The following is a 15,918-nucleotide window of genomic DNA, read 5'->3' on the forward strand; positions in this document are numbered from 1 at the left end:
GTAAAGAATCTGGTTGTCAGTGCAGGAGATGTAGGTTTGATCTCTGTGTTGGGAAGATCCCCTGAAGAAGGAAATGGCAACTCACTCCAGTATTCTTGCCTGGGAAATTCTGTGGACAGAGGAGTCTGGAGGTCTGCAGTCCATGGAGTTGCCAAAGAGTCAGACTCGACTCAGCCGCTAAACAACCGAAACACATAACTGTGGTGCTCAGCGGCTCTGGGAGCATCAGGGATCTGCGGAGGCAGCTGCCCCAGCCCTGTTATTTTCAAACGTATCTTTGGCCCTTTGTCACTTTCACTGCGTCTGCAAAGTGCTAGCCATTTATTTCTTTAATGAATTGAGTGCCTGCAATGTACAAAGTGTTAGAGCAGACAGTAGAGAGTTAAACGTTTTTTCCTCTTCTTAGCTTCCTCTTCTCAAAACTATTCTATTTTAGATGGAAAATCAGGCTATCAAGTGGACAAGGAGATGGACTGAGTGTGGGCGGCCACTGCCTAGTGACGGTGACACTGACACGTCGTGAGGTGACCCCTGCCAAAGTAACCCTGTAACAACCCTGCCATTGAGATGACAGCAGCTGGAGAGTGCGATCCATCCCGTTCTGCCAAACCATCAGGGTTAGAATAACAGGCACAAACACATGTCTGGGGCTCAGGGGGTGATGTTAAACTGGTGGCTTCATTCAACCTGACTGAAAAATTGAAGAGCTTGGAACATCAGTCGTACTGAAATGATATGAAAAGATTCTATTAAATAAGTCTCAGATGATACAGCTCTATTGGCAGAAAGTAAAGAGGAACTGAACAGCCTCTTAATGAGGGTGAAAAAAGAGAGTGAGAAAACCAACCTAAAAGTCAACATTCAAAAAACTGAGATCATGGCATCTGGTCCCATCACTTCATGGGAAATAGATGGGGAACAAGTGGAAACAGTGACAGATTTTATTTTATTCTTGGGTTCCAAAATCGCTGCAGATAGAAAGATGCTCCTTGAAAGAAAAGCCACGACAAACCTAGACAGTGTATTAAAATGCAGAGACATCACTTTGCTGACAAAGGTCTGTATAGTTAAAGCTATGATTTTTCCAGTAGTCATGTACAGATATGAGAGTTGGGCCATAAAGAAGGCTGAGCACCAAAGAATGGATGCTTTCAAGTTGCAGTGCTGAAGAAGACTCTTTGAGATCCTTTGGTCAGCAAGGAGATCAAACCAGTCAATCGTAAAGGAAATCAACCCTGAATATTCATTGGAAAGACTGATGCTGAAGCTGAAGCTCTAATACTTTGGCCACCTGAAGCGAAGAGCCAACTCTTTGGAAAAGACCCTGATGCTGGGAGAGATGGAGGGCAGGAGGAGAGGATGACAGAGAATGAGATGCATAGATGGCATCACCGACTCAATGGACATGGGTTTGAGCAAACTCCAGGATATAACGAAGGACCAGGAAATCTGGCGTGCTGCAGCCCATGGGGTTGCAAAGAGTTGGACATGACTTAGCAACTGAGCAACAACAACAAAGTCTCACGTAATACGGTCACCAAAACCAAATTTTGTGATTAAGAAACACCTGTTGAATGAGTGAGGCACTTGGGGTTGCACAGACTGGTGACAATGTTAACACTGACATTACTTTACGTGTACTAAATATGTAATTGGCTTCTCAGGTGGCACAGTGGTAAAGAATCTGCCTGCCAATTCAGGAGACAGGGGAGATGCAGTTTCGAGCCCTGGGTCAGGAAGATCCCCTGGAGTAGGAAATGGCAATGCACTCCAGTATTCTTGCCTGGAAATTTTCATGGACAGAGGAGCCTGGCGAGCTATAGTCCCTGGGGTCGCAAAGAGCTGGATGCGCCTGAGCATGCACTTGCAGGCACACAAATACGTAACTGTACTATATTTCCTTCCAGCATTCATTTTCTCACTCTTCTGAACAATTATTCCAGAGCTTTTCTCCCCTCGGATTCTCAGTACTTCCCCTTTCTGACTTTTGGTTGATCAGGTTGATGTCTATTTCACTAAGAAGATAGAGACAATATGAAGAGACTCACAAGAACCCCCACCGTATCTTTCCCACTCAAGTGTCCACATTTCCACCTTCTCTGCTATTTCAGATGAACTATCGTCTTTTTTAAAAATTTATCATTTGTTTTATTAAAATATAGTTGATTTATAATATTATGTTGGAGAATGAAATGGCAACCCACTTCAGTATTCTTCCTGGAGAATTCTATGGACAGAGGAGCCTAGTGGGCTACAGTCCATGGGATCACAAAGAGTTGGATACTACTGAGTAACTAACACACATTGCATTAATTTCTGCTATATGTCAATAGCAAAGTGACACTTATATATATTTCTTCATATTCTTTTCCATTATGTTATCACAGGATATGGAATATAGTTCCCTGTGCTATATGGTGCTGTGCTTAGTCACTCAGTCATGTCTGACTCTTGGTGACCCCATGGACTGTAGCCTGCCAGGCCCCTCAGTCAATGGGGATTCTCCATGGCGGGGATACTGGAGTGGGTTGTCATGCCGTCCTCCAGGGGATCTTCCCAACCCAGGGATCAAGCCTAGGTCTCCCACATTGCAGGCAGATTCTTTACTGTGAGCCACCAGGGAAGCCCAAGAATATTGGAGTGGGTAGCCTATCCCTTCTCCAGGGGATCTTCCCAACCCAGGAATCGAGCCGGGGTCTCCTGCATTGCAGGCAGATTCTTTACCAACTGAGCTACCAGGGTAGCCCATACAGTGCTATCCTGTAGGACTTTGTTTTTATGCATCCTATATGTGTTTACATCTGCTAATCCCAAACTCCCAATCCTTCCTTCCCCTACTCTCTCTGCCCCTTGGCAACCACAAGTCTGTTCTCTGTGTGAGTCTGTTTCTGTTTTGTAAATAAGTTCATTTGTATCATTTTCTTATATTCTACATATAAGTGATACATGGTATCTGTTTTTCTCTTTCTGACTTAATATGATAATCTCTACATCCATCTATGTTGGTGCAAATGGCATTTCATCCTTTTTATGGCTAATATTCAATGGTATATATAATATGTACCACATCTTCCATATCCATTCATCTGTCAGTGGTCATTTAGGATGTTCTGTGTCTTTGCTATAGTAAATAATGCTGCCGTGAACATGGGGGTGTATGTATCTTTTTGAATTAACAGTTTTGTCCAGATAGATGCCCAGGAATGGGATTGCTAGATCATATGGCAATTCTATTTTTAGCTTTTTGAGGAACCTCCACTCTGTTCCATAGTGGTTGTACCAGTTTATATTCCCACCAATAGTCACACCCCCTTCAGCATTTATTATTTGTAGATCTTAAAATGATGGCCATACCATAAGCTAGTATGAGGTGGTATCTCATTGTAGTTTTGATTTGCATTTATGTAATAATTGGCAATATTGAGCATCTTTTCATGTGCCTGTTGGCCATCTGTATGTCTTTAGAGAAATGTCTGTTTAGGTGGATGAACATTCTTCTCATAGCAGAGGGCACCCCCTCCACGTGTGCACTAAAACTCCTCAACTCTGGCCGCCTTGATGGTGACACTTCAGCAGCTCTCTCCATGTATCATCACATCTTCTTTCTCTACAGGATCTTTCCATCAGCTTGAAAATGTGCTGTTACCTTCCCCAGCCTAAAAATACCCTTTCCTGTCTCCATATTCCTTTTGCTTTGCAATAAAACTCCTTGAAAGGATTATCTGTACTTGCCATCTCCAATTTCTTCTCTCTGTTCTCTTGAACCCAATTCATGTTGTTCAGTCAGCAAGTCGTGTCTACCTCTTTGCGACCCCATGGACTGCAGCGTGCCAGGTTCCCCTATCCTTCTCCATCGCTCAGAGAGTTGGCTCAAATTCATGTCCGTTGAGTTCAGTGATGCTGTCTAACCATCTCAGCCTGTGCTGCCCCTCTCCTTTTAATCTTTCCCAGCATCAGCGTCTTTTCCAATGAGTCTGCTTTTTGCATCAGGTGGCCAAAGTATTGGAGCTTGAGCTTCAGCATCAGTCCTTCTAATTCTGGGTTGATTTCCTTTAGGATTGACTGGTTTGATCTTGTAGTCCAAGGGGCTCTCAAGAGTCTTCTCCAGCACCACGGTTCAAAAGCATCAATTCTTTGGTGCTCAGCCTTCTTTATGGTCCAACTCTCATATCTGTACATGACTACTGGAAAAACCATGGCTTTGACTAGACAGAGCTTTGTTGGCAAAGTGATGTCTCTGCATTTTAATGCACTGTCCAGGTTTGTCATAGCTTTTCTTTCAAGGAGCATCTTTTAATTCCATGGCTGCAGTCACCATCTGCAGTGATTTTGGAGCCCAAGAAAGTAAAATCTGTCACTGTTTCACTTCAGTTTGCCCTCTCGCTAAGGTCACCAGGGCCTCCATAAGGTTAAATCCAGTCATCATTTCCAGTCCTCAGTGCTTCTTGTCCTCTCAATATTTGACCCAGCTAGTTCTCTCCTCTTTGAAACACATTCTTTCTTGAATACTACTGTACTCTCCTGGCTTCCCTTTCATCTTTCTGGTCCTTCTCTCTTATCTACTTGTATCTTCATTTTGTATTTTCTCTCACATCCTTGGTTATCTCTGGGCATCTTTTGACTTCTAAATCCATGGATTGTCAACTCTCAAGTTCACGTATTCCCAGCCTATCCCCTTCTCCTCTGAACTCCAGGCTCCCTTATCCAATTCTCGACTTAGCGTTTCACCTTGGATGTCTAATAGATACACCAGGTGACAACACTTCCACCTCTTGCTCCCACACTGTTCCTAGAGCTGTCACCTTTGTTTTACGTTCATCTCACTTTGCAGCGTCATTGTTTTGGGCCAAAAACCTTCATGTCACCTTGACTGCGGTAATTATCACAGTCTGGTTGTCTAGAAGTCTCACTGTTAGAATAGCAACTGAATTGGCAACGATTTATGCAAAATCACTGCAGATGGTGATTGCAGCCATGAAATTAAAAGACGCTTACTTTTAATTAGGAAGGAAAATTATGACCAACCTAGATAGCATATTCAAAAGCAGAGGCATTACTTTGCCAACAAAGATCCGTCTAGTCAAGGCTATGGTTTTTCCAGTGGTCATGTATGGATGTGAGAGTTGGACTGTGAAGAAAGCTGAGTGCCGAAGAATTGATGCTTTTGAGCTGTGGTGTTAGAGAAGACTCTTGAGAGTCCCTTGGACTGCAAGGAGATCCAACCAGTCCATTCTAAAGGAGATCAGTCCTGGGTGTTCATTAGAAGGACTGATGCTAAAGCTGAAAGTCCAGTACTTTGGCCACCTCATGCGAAGAGTTGACTCATTGGAAAAGACTCTGATGCTGGAGGGATTGGGGGCAGGAGGAGAAGGGGACGACAGAGGATGAGATGGCTGGATGGAGTCACCGACTTGATGGACATGAGTTTGTGTGAACTCCGGGAGTTGGTGATGGACAGGGAGGCCTGGCGTGCTGCAATTCATGGGGTCGCAAAGAGTCGGACACGACTGAGCGACTGAACTGAACTGAACTGTGAGATGCCAAGGAAATTATTAGGGCTACATCTAAGTAGTCATGTTTTAGTCAAAATCAGTGTATTAGTCTTAAGTTCTTCAGATAAGTAGAACCAGTAGGATATGTATATAAATAGAGACTTATTAAAAGGAATTGGTTCCTGCCATTATGAAGGCTGAGAAAGTCCCAATGTCAAAATGGCAAGCAGAGACCTATGGTGTAGTTTTAGTCTAAAGGCCCACAGGCTCTAGACCCAGGAAGAGCCAAGCTTTCAGTCTGACCCTGAAAGCTGGAAAAAAGCCAGTGTCCCAGTTTGAAGGCAGGCAGTCAGAGGAATCTTCCCTTACTTGCAGGAGAGTCAGCCAGTTTGTTCTGTTCAGGCCTTCAACTGATTGGATGAGGCCCCCACTAAGGATGTATGTGTGTTATGTGTTAGTCGCTCAGTTGTGCTCGACTCTTTGCGACCCCATGGACTGCACTCCACCAGGCTCCTCTGTCCATGAGATTTTCCAGGCAAGGATACTGGAGTGGGTTGCCTGTTTTACTTAGTCTACTGATTCAACTGTTAGTCCCACCCAAAAACACCTTCATGGAAACACTCACAGTAATGTCTGACCAAATGTCTGGGCACCTGCAAACCCAGTCAAATTGATGCATAAAACTAGCCATCACAGTCAGACTTCAAATGCAGTTAGGATTGGGTATAGTCATTTCAATCTGTATTTCTTTAAAGGATTGACTGTAGGCAGTCTACTCAAAGCAATAGCAGCTACTGTTGTTTTAGATATTTGGGAACTGGTAAACCTTTAAGGCTTATACATGACAGAAGATAATATTAAAAGCAAAAATATCTTCTTACATCAGTTAAATCAAGACACTGTAATTTGACTTTCTTCCTAAAACTAACTGGGATTATGTCTTTAGCTCCTTTAAAGGTATTATATCTTTCCTAAACATGAAGAATGTTTTTTTTTTTTTTTGTCTTATTTATGGAAAGGGTTTGGAAGTGGGGTGCTTGTTTATTCCAGATCAGTGCGCAAGGCAGAAGAAAAAAATCACCCTAGCTGTTTTTTGGCTTTCACTTACTGTAGCTCTAATCTCTGGATTACTGACCCCTAGAATATTCCCTGTTCCATGTAGTATACAGAATTAAAAGCCACTCACACACCAGGTTGACAAGATATGATTGTTTATGTAAAATGTCACAACGATTATTGCAAACACAGAGTGTGGAATCTAGAAAGGCCATAGCCATACATGAGTTTGTGCATAATTCAGACACAGAGGCTCTTGACTTTTGTAATGATACACACAAATGAGCAAAAGAAGCCCCTCCAGTTCCTATCTGGAAGTTGGTGTCTTCTATTTCCATAAGTCCCTGCTCACGTGACATCTCTTGCTTAATTGCCCTTTAAACTGTTTTATGGCTTTATAGCAGCCTGTAAAAAGTGATTTTCAAATATGACAGGCGCTGAAAGGCTGTAGGGGAGAGCTATCCAAGAGCTGTGATCTCTACATCTGCTCCCCTAAGAGCTCAGCCTTCCCAGGAAAAGGAGAGGGACAGCAGAGCGCCATGGGGCGATACTCAGGGAGAAGTTTCCGTTTAATCCTCATGTGCATTGTGAGCATGCTCCTTTTCGTGATGGAGCTAGTGATCTCCCACATAGGCAACTCCCTCTCGCTGACCTCCGATGCTTTTGCGGTCCTCTCCCACTTAGTCTCCATGATCATCGGTCTTTTTGGCATCAGGGCCAGCAGCATACAGCAGCACCGGAAAAGCACATTTGGCTTTCTCCGGGCAGATGTCGTGGGCGCATTTGGCAACTCCGTTTTCGCTGTGGCCCTGATGTTCAGCATCCTGGTGGAAGCTGTCAAAAGGTATATTGATCCACAGAAGACAGAGAGGCCGCTGCTGGTTCTCAGTGCTGGAGTCATCGGGCTATTCTTCAATATTCTCAACTATGCCATCTTCTTGGACTGCTGTTACTGCACGGCGCGGGGGCCCCAGGGAGACGCTGAAGCAGGTAAACGCCTCCTCAGATGTTATAGTTTGGTCAGAGTCCTGCCAGGTGCTATCTTGGGGGCCTCTGGGGGTGTTGTGGAGTGAGACTCCATTCCATCAGTCTTTCGTTCCCCAAACTTTACTAAAGGTCTTTCTCCAAAGCGTCACTTCCAGTCCAAAGTTCCTTATGAGCTGGGTGGCAGCTGACCACGTAGGGGTCTTTTTTAGTAACTGGGGATGAAAAATGTGCAGACAGGTAGAGTGATAAACCGTGGCCATAGAGAGAGTCCTTTGCCAGAAAGTGGATGTGCCATGCAAAGCTGTCTCCTTTATTTAGTGACTCCCTTTTGTCTATCCAGATGTGACATGACTGTGTTTGAGTTTTAAAATAATATTTTAATTTTCTTTCCCCCGAATTGTTCGAAACTACTAGGCTCCATTACCAGCTCACTTGGAGCAAAGGCTCAAAAACCATCGGTTAGGTGGATAGCCTCTTAAGAATATATTCAAGGAATGTGATGTAAAATGCAGAAAGAAAAAATAAAGATGATCTAGTAAACTTAGCTCTATTTCTGAATCGGAATATTTGTATCTATTTATTGTAGACATCTGTCTTGTTTGAGAAAAAGGAAAGCTATTTATATGTAAATCTTTAGGAGGAACTTAGGAGTGGGTACCAAACTCATTGGATTATCTGTCAAAGGATCAAATTAAATCTCAGAAGAGAACAATACATTGAAAAACGTGGATTCCAAAAGATTAGTTGTTAGATAGAACCATGTTTCTTTAGTGCCGCAAAAGGAATTTTAAAAATATATGTTAAAAGCTTTTTGCAGAAGAGCAATTTTCAGTGCTTTTTAAGAAGTCCTATAGAGTGAACAGACCAGGTCCAAATCATGGTTCTCCTACAGGGCAGCTGTCAAATTACTTCCCCTGGCTGTGGGCCCACCTGTAATCTAGAGTCAATAAGGACTCAATGGGCTTCTAAGTGCTTAGCATTTAATAGGCTCTTGGTATAGACTAGTTATTGTTCTTTTACAGAAATCACAATGCAAATCTGAATTATGTGATCATCCAGTATCATTGAATTCTGATTGCTTATCTGGATTTTAAGAAATTTCAAGATTTTTCTTATTTGATGCTGAAAAGTTTTCTCTCATTAGTCAGAGGGTCATGTAACTCAATAGGGGACCTCAGAGTAAGACTTTGCATTCTTATTGTATTCCTCCTGTCTCTCCTGCCATTGTAAATTTTCCCAGCTGGGAGCAGTCCTATATTCTATCTCTGCCTAGATTTTCCTATTAGTAGAAGATACATCTTGAAAACACCTATAGTATGTGTTAGGTATAAAAGGGAACAGACAAGAAACTAGAGTCTGTATCTTTATTTTATTTAATGAATCAGTTAGGGCCTCATCTTTTGTAAAACATAATAGTTAACTTGAGATCATATACCTTGTTTACATCAGTCATCATATACTGGAGGTTCAATATCATAAAATTCACATATTTGATAGAAGAAAACAATATTTATTGCTAAGTATAAGGCAAGGAAGCTGATCAAATCAATGGTTAGTATTGGCATTGCTAAACTTACCTTGTGTTTTTAATTCTAATTTTTTCTTTACCTTTGACATATGATATTTACCTGCATATAGTAAAAGCAATGTAGGCAAAGAGTTTGACTTCTTGACCAACATGAAAACTGGTAGATAACTGTTGTTCTATTTTTATAAACTGAATTATTATCAAGTAGATCTTAGTTCAGCTCTTGTTTGGGAAGCAGTGATTTCTAATGTTTATGTTCATATTCAGATAAGAAGAGGCTTAAAGACAAATATTTTACCCTGACCATATGGATTTCTACTGTCTTAGTTCTAGAGTATCTATCTCCTTTTGAAATGTTTCATGCTGTATAGTAGTCTTCTTTAAATAATTATAATGATAGGTACTATACATACATATAAATGATGCTTTAAGATTCGTATTCTATATTTATTATTTTAGGTACTATGCACACATGTAGCTAATGCTTTAAGGTCCATGTTCTATGTTGGAATTATTACTTTGGTAGCTTTTGGTATTGCTGAATTCTTCTTAGAAATTTTAGAGTGTTTAAATCCTCCTAGTGATTTTAGGATAGCTACTTAGTGTCTTAGCATTTATGTTTTGAGTTACATATTTATCACTTTCCCTAAAACATATATTTTAATATCCTTCAAATTAGTTAAATAAACTTAGAGTCAATATTTGGCTTAAATAAATCTCATAAACTGACATTAACCCAATTGTCTCTTAGTCTAAGAAAAAATGTGATTAATCCATACATATTGATTTATACCAGGACCTCCTGGTATAAAATATGAAGAAAAAATGATTCTTGATTTCAAAAGATTCAACTCAAATTTAGGAATAAGATTTTCTATATACTAAATTCTAACTTGAAGGGTTTTAAAGTCCTATAAACTAAAGAACTATTGTATCTACTGGTTGAGTGATCAGAATCAAATAATCCATCACTTTTTTTTGGTGCAATGTGTGACCAAAGAGAATTTTTTACTTAGCAAGCCTTTAGTCTCTTCCAGTTCTGTGGATCTTTTACTTGTTTTATCTGTTTGATACCAGTTATATTTTATGTCTGAGATTATAGGTAAAAAGAAGACCACTAATTTATTCTAAATGTGAACAAAACAGAATGTATATACTGTTAAGACTTGAAAACCTCTCTGGGATTCATGGAGTAAGATACATTGAAGAATTGGACAGAAGGAGTTAGAAATTTTAAAAATCACCTGGGAGTAAAGAATGTCTGGAACACTAAGCTGAGACTGGGATTGTGGAAGCCTTATACCAGTATCTAGTCAGTGGGAGTCCATCCCCAACAGGAAAAAATGATGGTGGAACAGATATTTGTAGCTAAAGAAAAAGGAAAAGGAAAAAGGAAAAATTGCAAGCACAAAAGAAAAAAAACAAACAGGTTTAAGGTTCAAATTTGGATGGCTATATTTGTGAGATTATTAGGAGGAAGAGAGTTATAAATGTGTTTGAAGAAAGGGAAGAGGAGTGAAAACAAGTCAGTTCAGATCCTAGGAAATACAGGGCACCCCTACCTTCTTTCTCTAGACTTACGAATGAAATTTGCTTTGCTTGCAGTTTTTCCTACAGCTTGTTTGCTTTATTAGATTTTCCTTGACTTTCACCTTATCTTTTATGTGTGCACTTTTTTTTTTCAATTATTTTTAATGTTTGAGTTTTCTTTAAAATTTAACAGACAGAACTCTCTTTTCCTTGACTTGTGTTTGAACAATACTTTGCCTTACATTGGTGCCTCAGAGGGTAAAGAATCTGCCTACAGTGCAGGAGACGAGGGTTAGATCCCTGGGTTGGGACGATCCCCTGGAGAAGGGAATGTCTACCCAGTCTAGTATTCTTGCCTGGAGAATTCCATGGACAGAAGAGCTGGGCGGGCTACAGTCCATGGGGTTGCAAAGAGCTGTGCATGACTGAATGACTAACACTCGCTTCTCACTGGCTTTTATTTTAAACCAAAAGTAATTTTGTGCAGCTCTGTCTAGGATAGGCTTGCCATTTACACAATTTATGAATGGCACATTTAGGTCTGAAATATGTATTTATTATTAAACATTTTTTAACCAAATGCCTTCCCTGTGAATTTACTTAAATTTTGTTTTGATTTCCAAACTGTGTTCTTTCCCTCTCTCTTCCTCTCTTTGCCACTCTCTCTCATCACCTTTCTGGCATATTTCCTCAACCAACCTGCTAGGGGCAGTGACAGCCTAGAACAGGCTGCTGACTGGGGGCTTTCCCAAGCTTCTCATTAAGTCTGAATGCTACAGCCTAATGGGAACATTTCACACAGACAGTCCTGTAGATACTGAAAGCAAATAGGGTTTGTTTTCCTTTAAGAGCTTGTGTAGGCAGGGCTCTGAGGGTTTAGGAGGGGCCGGGAGGAATTGGCTACCTCCCTCCCAGCAGCAAGTACCACAGAATAAGTCAGGGATCAGAAACTGCACAAGGGAAGGTGGCTTTTCAGGCTGGAACGAGAAAGAAGATTTTCCAGGTATCGGTTCCCTGGGTTCTCTTTGTACTTTGGAGGCAGGATTGGAATGAACAATAATTATTAAATGATTTTACGAACCGTGATGCTTAATTCCCAGAAGCTGTTACTTTGCTGTTTGTATATATCGGACATAATTGTTTTCCAAGCGTTTTGAACAATTCACTTCTGCAGGAGCACTCAGTGTACACACACCTGTCACAGATCACAGCATCTCCACTAGTGCTTCACAGATTACCTTAGGTCTCTCTCTGTACACTCAGGTCAGCTTGCTTAGCCTCTCACCTCTCTTGCTGCCCAGGGATGGGGTTCTGGGTCAGTTACAGGGAATGAGTAAGAAAAATCAAAGGAAGACTGAAAACTTCGTGCTGTTTCACGTTCACAAAATCAAATTCAACTGAAGAAAAAAAAACCAGAAGATAAAGAGACCCGTTCCTTATTCTCAGCCATGTTCTTTCAATATGCAGAGGCCACTCTGACTGACTCCTCAGGTAAATCTTAATGAAAACCAAGGTCTTTCTTGACATCTGTGAGTCGTCAGGCGCTGTCAAAGTGTGGGAGGATAACCCCAGCAGTGTATCACATACATTTGGAGAATTATATGTTTTGTGAAATAATTAGCAAGAAGGAATACTTGGTATTTGTTTTTTTTCAGATAAGGAAACAAAAACTGAGAGTCAGGACCACAACCATGCAGCGAGTGAATGGTTGTGGACAGAGAATTACAAGGCTAAATCTAGGGCTTTAGTTATAAACCTACTCTTCTTGACCAAAGAAAGAAAAAAAAATAACGAACAGTGAAAAGTTATTTGGAAATAATCACAAAATGGCATGTCAAAAAGTATGAATCAGGGAATGCCCTAGTGGTCCAGTGGTTAGGACTTGGTGCCAAAACAAAAGTATAAATCAATACTCCATAGGTAGAATCCTAATTCCAGTAGCTGAATGACCTCCAGAAAGTTACTTCAACTTACTAAACCTCAGTTTCTTCTTCTGTAAAGTGGGTAATTATTTATCTCGTCAGGACATCGTGAAGAAAGTATATTCTGTGTAAATTCCTCAACATGGCACTTGGTGGCGGTGGTTGATAGTGAGTGTCCAAGGGCTAAAGAGACAAGAATAAAGGTCATATTAGGCAATGGCACCCGACTCCAGTACTCTTGCCTGGAAAATCCCATGGATGGAGGAGCCTGGTAGGCTGCAGTCCATGGGGTCACTGAGGGTTGGACACGACTGAGTGACTTCACTTTCACTTTTCACTTTCATGCATTGGAGAAGGAAATGGCAACCCACTCCAGTGTTCTTGCCTTGAGAATCCCAGTAATGGGAGCCTGGTAGGCTGCCGTCTATGGGGTCACACAGAGTTGGACACGACTGAAGTGACTTAGCAGCAGTTAGTTCCTCGGTGGACAAGTCCTTGCCTGCTCCACATCCATAAACTGGCAGCCAAACACATCCTGGGCCAACACCCACAATGGATTGCTGTTATCCATACTTATGATCCATATAGATCCATCACCATTTCTGGCCATGCCATGTGCTACGTGCTCAGCTGTGTCTGACTCTTTGATACCCCATGGACTGTAGCTCACTAGGCTCCTTTGTCCGTGGGATTCTCCAGGCAGGAATACTGGAGTGTGTTGCCATGCCTTTCTCCAGGGAATATTCCCAACGCAGGGATCCAACCAGCATCTCTTACATCTCCTGCATCGGCAGGCAGGTTCTTTATCACTAGCGCCACCTGGGAAACCCATCTACATGTGTGTGTGTGTGTGTATAAAACTCAGGATGATTTGCCTTTTAAACATTTTCCTGCAGTTCTGTCTATATAGTCCCATTTTCCTTACTGAGAGGTTTACTTTCCCAACAAAGTGGAGTAAAAGTAAGCTTATTATTTTTTTTTCTTTTGGTCGGATGCTTACAGAATATAAAGAATATATTTATTACCTTTTGCCTTCTTCTTGCTCTTTCGTGGAGATAATAGTCACTGTGATTTATATAAATCACATTGTGTATAGCTGCCTCTGATGATTATGACAAATTCTAGTCTTGTCATCATTTTTTTATAAGAGGCAATGATATCTAGAGACTCCTTTGTCTTAGAAGAATGTCTTCCACAGTCTGTGTCCTGATATTTATTGTCTACATCTGAGAAGTTGTCTCCAGAGAATTTTGAATGAAGTAATTTTTGATGAAGTATATCTGGGCTCTTGTTCTTTGTCTGCTGTGACAACTCAAGAAATGTATCAGCCCAATAGACAATAGAAAAAAAATGATAGTCCTGACTCAGGCCAATGAGAACTAGTGGTTGACTGCTTAGATAGAAGAGCAGCCAAGAAATCAGGTTGAAGACGGAACTATCTGGACAGACCACCTGTTTTCTGTCTAATTCTTAACTTGAAGAAACCACCTTGAGATTTTACAGGAGAGAAAAGAGAGGAGCTGGCAACCAGCTCTACAGCTCCTGACCAGTTGATTGATGACATTGTTGGGACTTTATGGGACCAATAAATAATGTCCACTCATGAGCCTAGAACTAACTGAGAGCTAAGGGAGCAAAGATAGTCAGATGGCAATAAAAATTGTTTTTGATAAAGGCTGAATTGGAAGGTGGACCTTTGATGTCCCAATAGCTTCCTAATACTTATCTCAGCGGTAAATATACCCATCATCTTCTTCAGGGCCCAGCTCAACAATGGGAGGCATAGAGGTGGGCCCAGGAGCAGAGAGGATGGACACTCCGAGGGGCATATTGTTCAAAGGATAAACCCTGGGAGGAGCTGAGCCAGGCTTCTGTTCCTTCTGCTAAACCCACCAATGCTTCCCTGGTGGCTCAGCTGGTAAAGAATCTGCCTGCGATGTGGGAGACCTGGGTTTGATCCCTGGGTTGGGAAGATCCCCTGGATAAGGGAAAGGCTACCCTCTCCAGTATTCTGACCTGGAGTATTCCATGGACTGTATAGTTCATGGGGTCACAAAGAGTTGGACATGACTGAGTGACTTTCACTAAACCCACCAATAAAAGGAGACCTTCTTACCCTAGGAGTGGCTTCTCCCATGGAGAGGGAATGAAGGGGTCAGTCAGAGCCAATATGGCAGTCTCCTCAAGGAAACGTAAGACCAGAGGAATCATCTCCCCAGTACTCTCCAATTTTATGTGCCCTTCACTGGGGGCTTCCCTTGATGGGCTAGATATAGAGTTATCAGGAGAGTATTGATGCTGGTATTCTCAAGGCCTGCACCTCCTACAATAACCACTTTTTCCTTTGGGTATAATCCTTGGGTCCAGTGTTTGGTAATTTCGAAACCCATCTCCTCAATGACTAAAATGGATTAGAACAGTAAGTATATTAGTTCAGTAAGTGTATTAGTTAAATGAACACTGAGGCCCCACAAATGTTAAGAATTGCTCATTAGAGACTGCAGAGTGACGTGAAACGATAGCATCAAGATAACTCTCTGGCTGGGAGGAATAGGGCTGCCTTCTATTGAGTTTTTAATCTCAAGTAATGTATTCTTCATTTACAGTGCCTTGATCTTTATTTTTACTTTTCGTACCTTCCCTTATTCCCATATATTAAATATGCTCACTTTATTTTCTGCATCTTATATTCTTAAAATCAGCAATTTTTGAATGCTCGATTCTGCTGTTTATTAGTTTTGCTGCCTCTCTCAAGATGGTTTGCTTCTTCATGTTTTGTGAGTTTCATGATGTTTTATTGTGAACTCATGATCAGTGGAATTTTCTTTGAGGGAATTTTTTGAGGAAGATTGTAAATACATTTTCCCGCAGAAGATTTACTTTTCTTTTCACTGGGTCCCTGAAGCCATTAGAAACTGGTGAGCAGTTAAAAAATTCTTTGCTTGAGGATGATAATTATAGTGAGAATTTAGACTACATTCCCACATGAAGGCCAGAGTATAGTTCCAACTTTCCACAGGGGATATTTTTCTCTCTACCTAAAACCAAGAGTGAAACATGCAAGTTTTCATGCTGTCTCCTTCGAGGCAGTGAGTTTTTGTGTGTTTATTTTATTGTTTGTTTTGATTCAACCTTTTACCAAAGGATTGAGCTTTATGAGGGGATCTCTGATCTCACCATGCCTGCATCTCAGTTTTATCTCTTGCATCATACCCTGTCACACGGCTGTTAAAATCCAAGGCGAGATCCTTTGTCTTTGGTGGGCAGACATCCTTAAGTCAGGTTCTGGCTTCAACTCTCCTTTCTGGATTTTGGCTTTCACTTCATTGTTTGACCTCAAAGTCAATAATGTCCTGCCACACTTTTTATATACACAATGGAGTATTACTCGGCCATTAAAAAG

The 15,918-nt window shown here is 41.3% G+C and overlaps 1 protein-coding gene across 1 annotated transcript in view; it reads left to right on the top strand.

The window, feature by feature from the left end:
• The first annotated feature begins 7,087 nt into the window (after positions 1–7,087).
• SLC30A10 (solute carrier family 30 member 10) overlaps positions 7,088–15,918 on the top strand; it is a 35,168-nt gene continuing 26,337 nt past the window's right edge. Inside the window, exon 1 of the mRNA XM_070384495.1 lies at positions 7,088–7,538. Coding sequence (XP_070240596.1) covers positions 7,088–7,538 — 451 coding nt within the window. The remainder of the gene's footprint in view (positions 7,539–15,918) is intronic.

This window comes from Bos mutus, chromosome 16 (assembly GCF_027580195.1).
Source record: "Bos mutus isolate GX-2022 chromosome 16, NWIPB_WYAK_1.1, whole genome shotgun sequence".
In the NCBI taxonomy this organism is placed as follows: Eukaryota; Metazoa; Chordata; class Mammalia; order Artiodactyla; family Bovidae; genus Bos; species Bos mutus.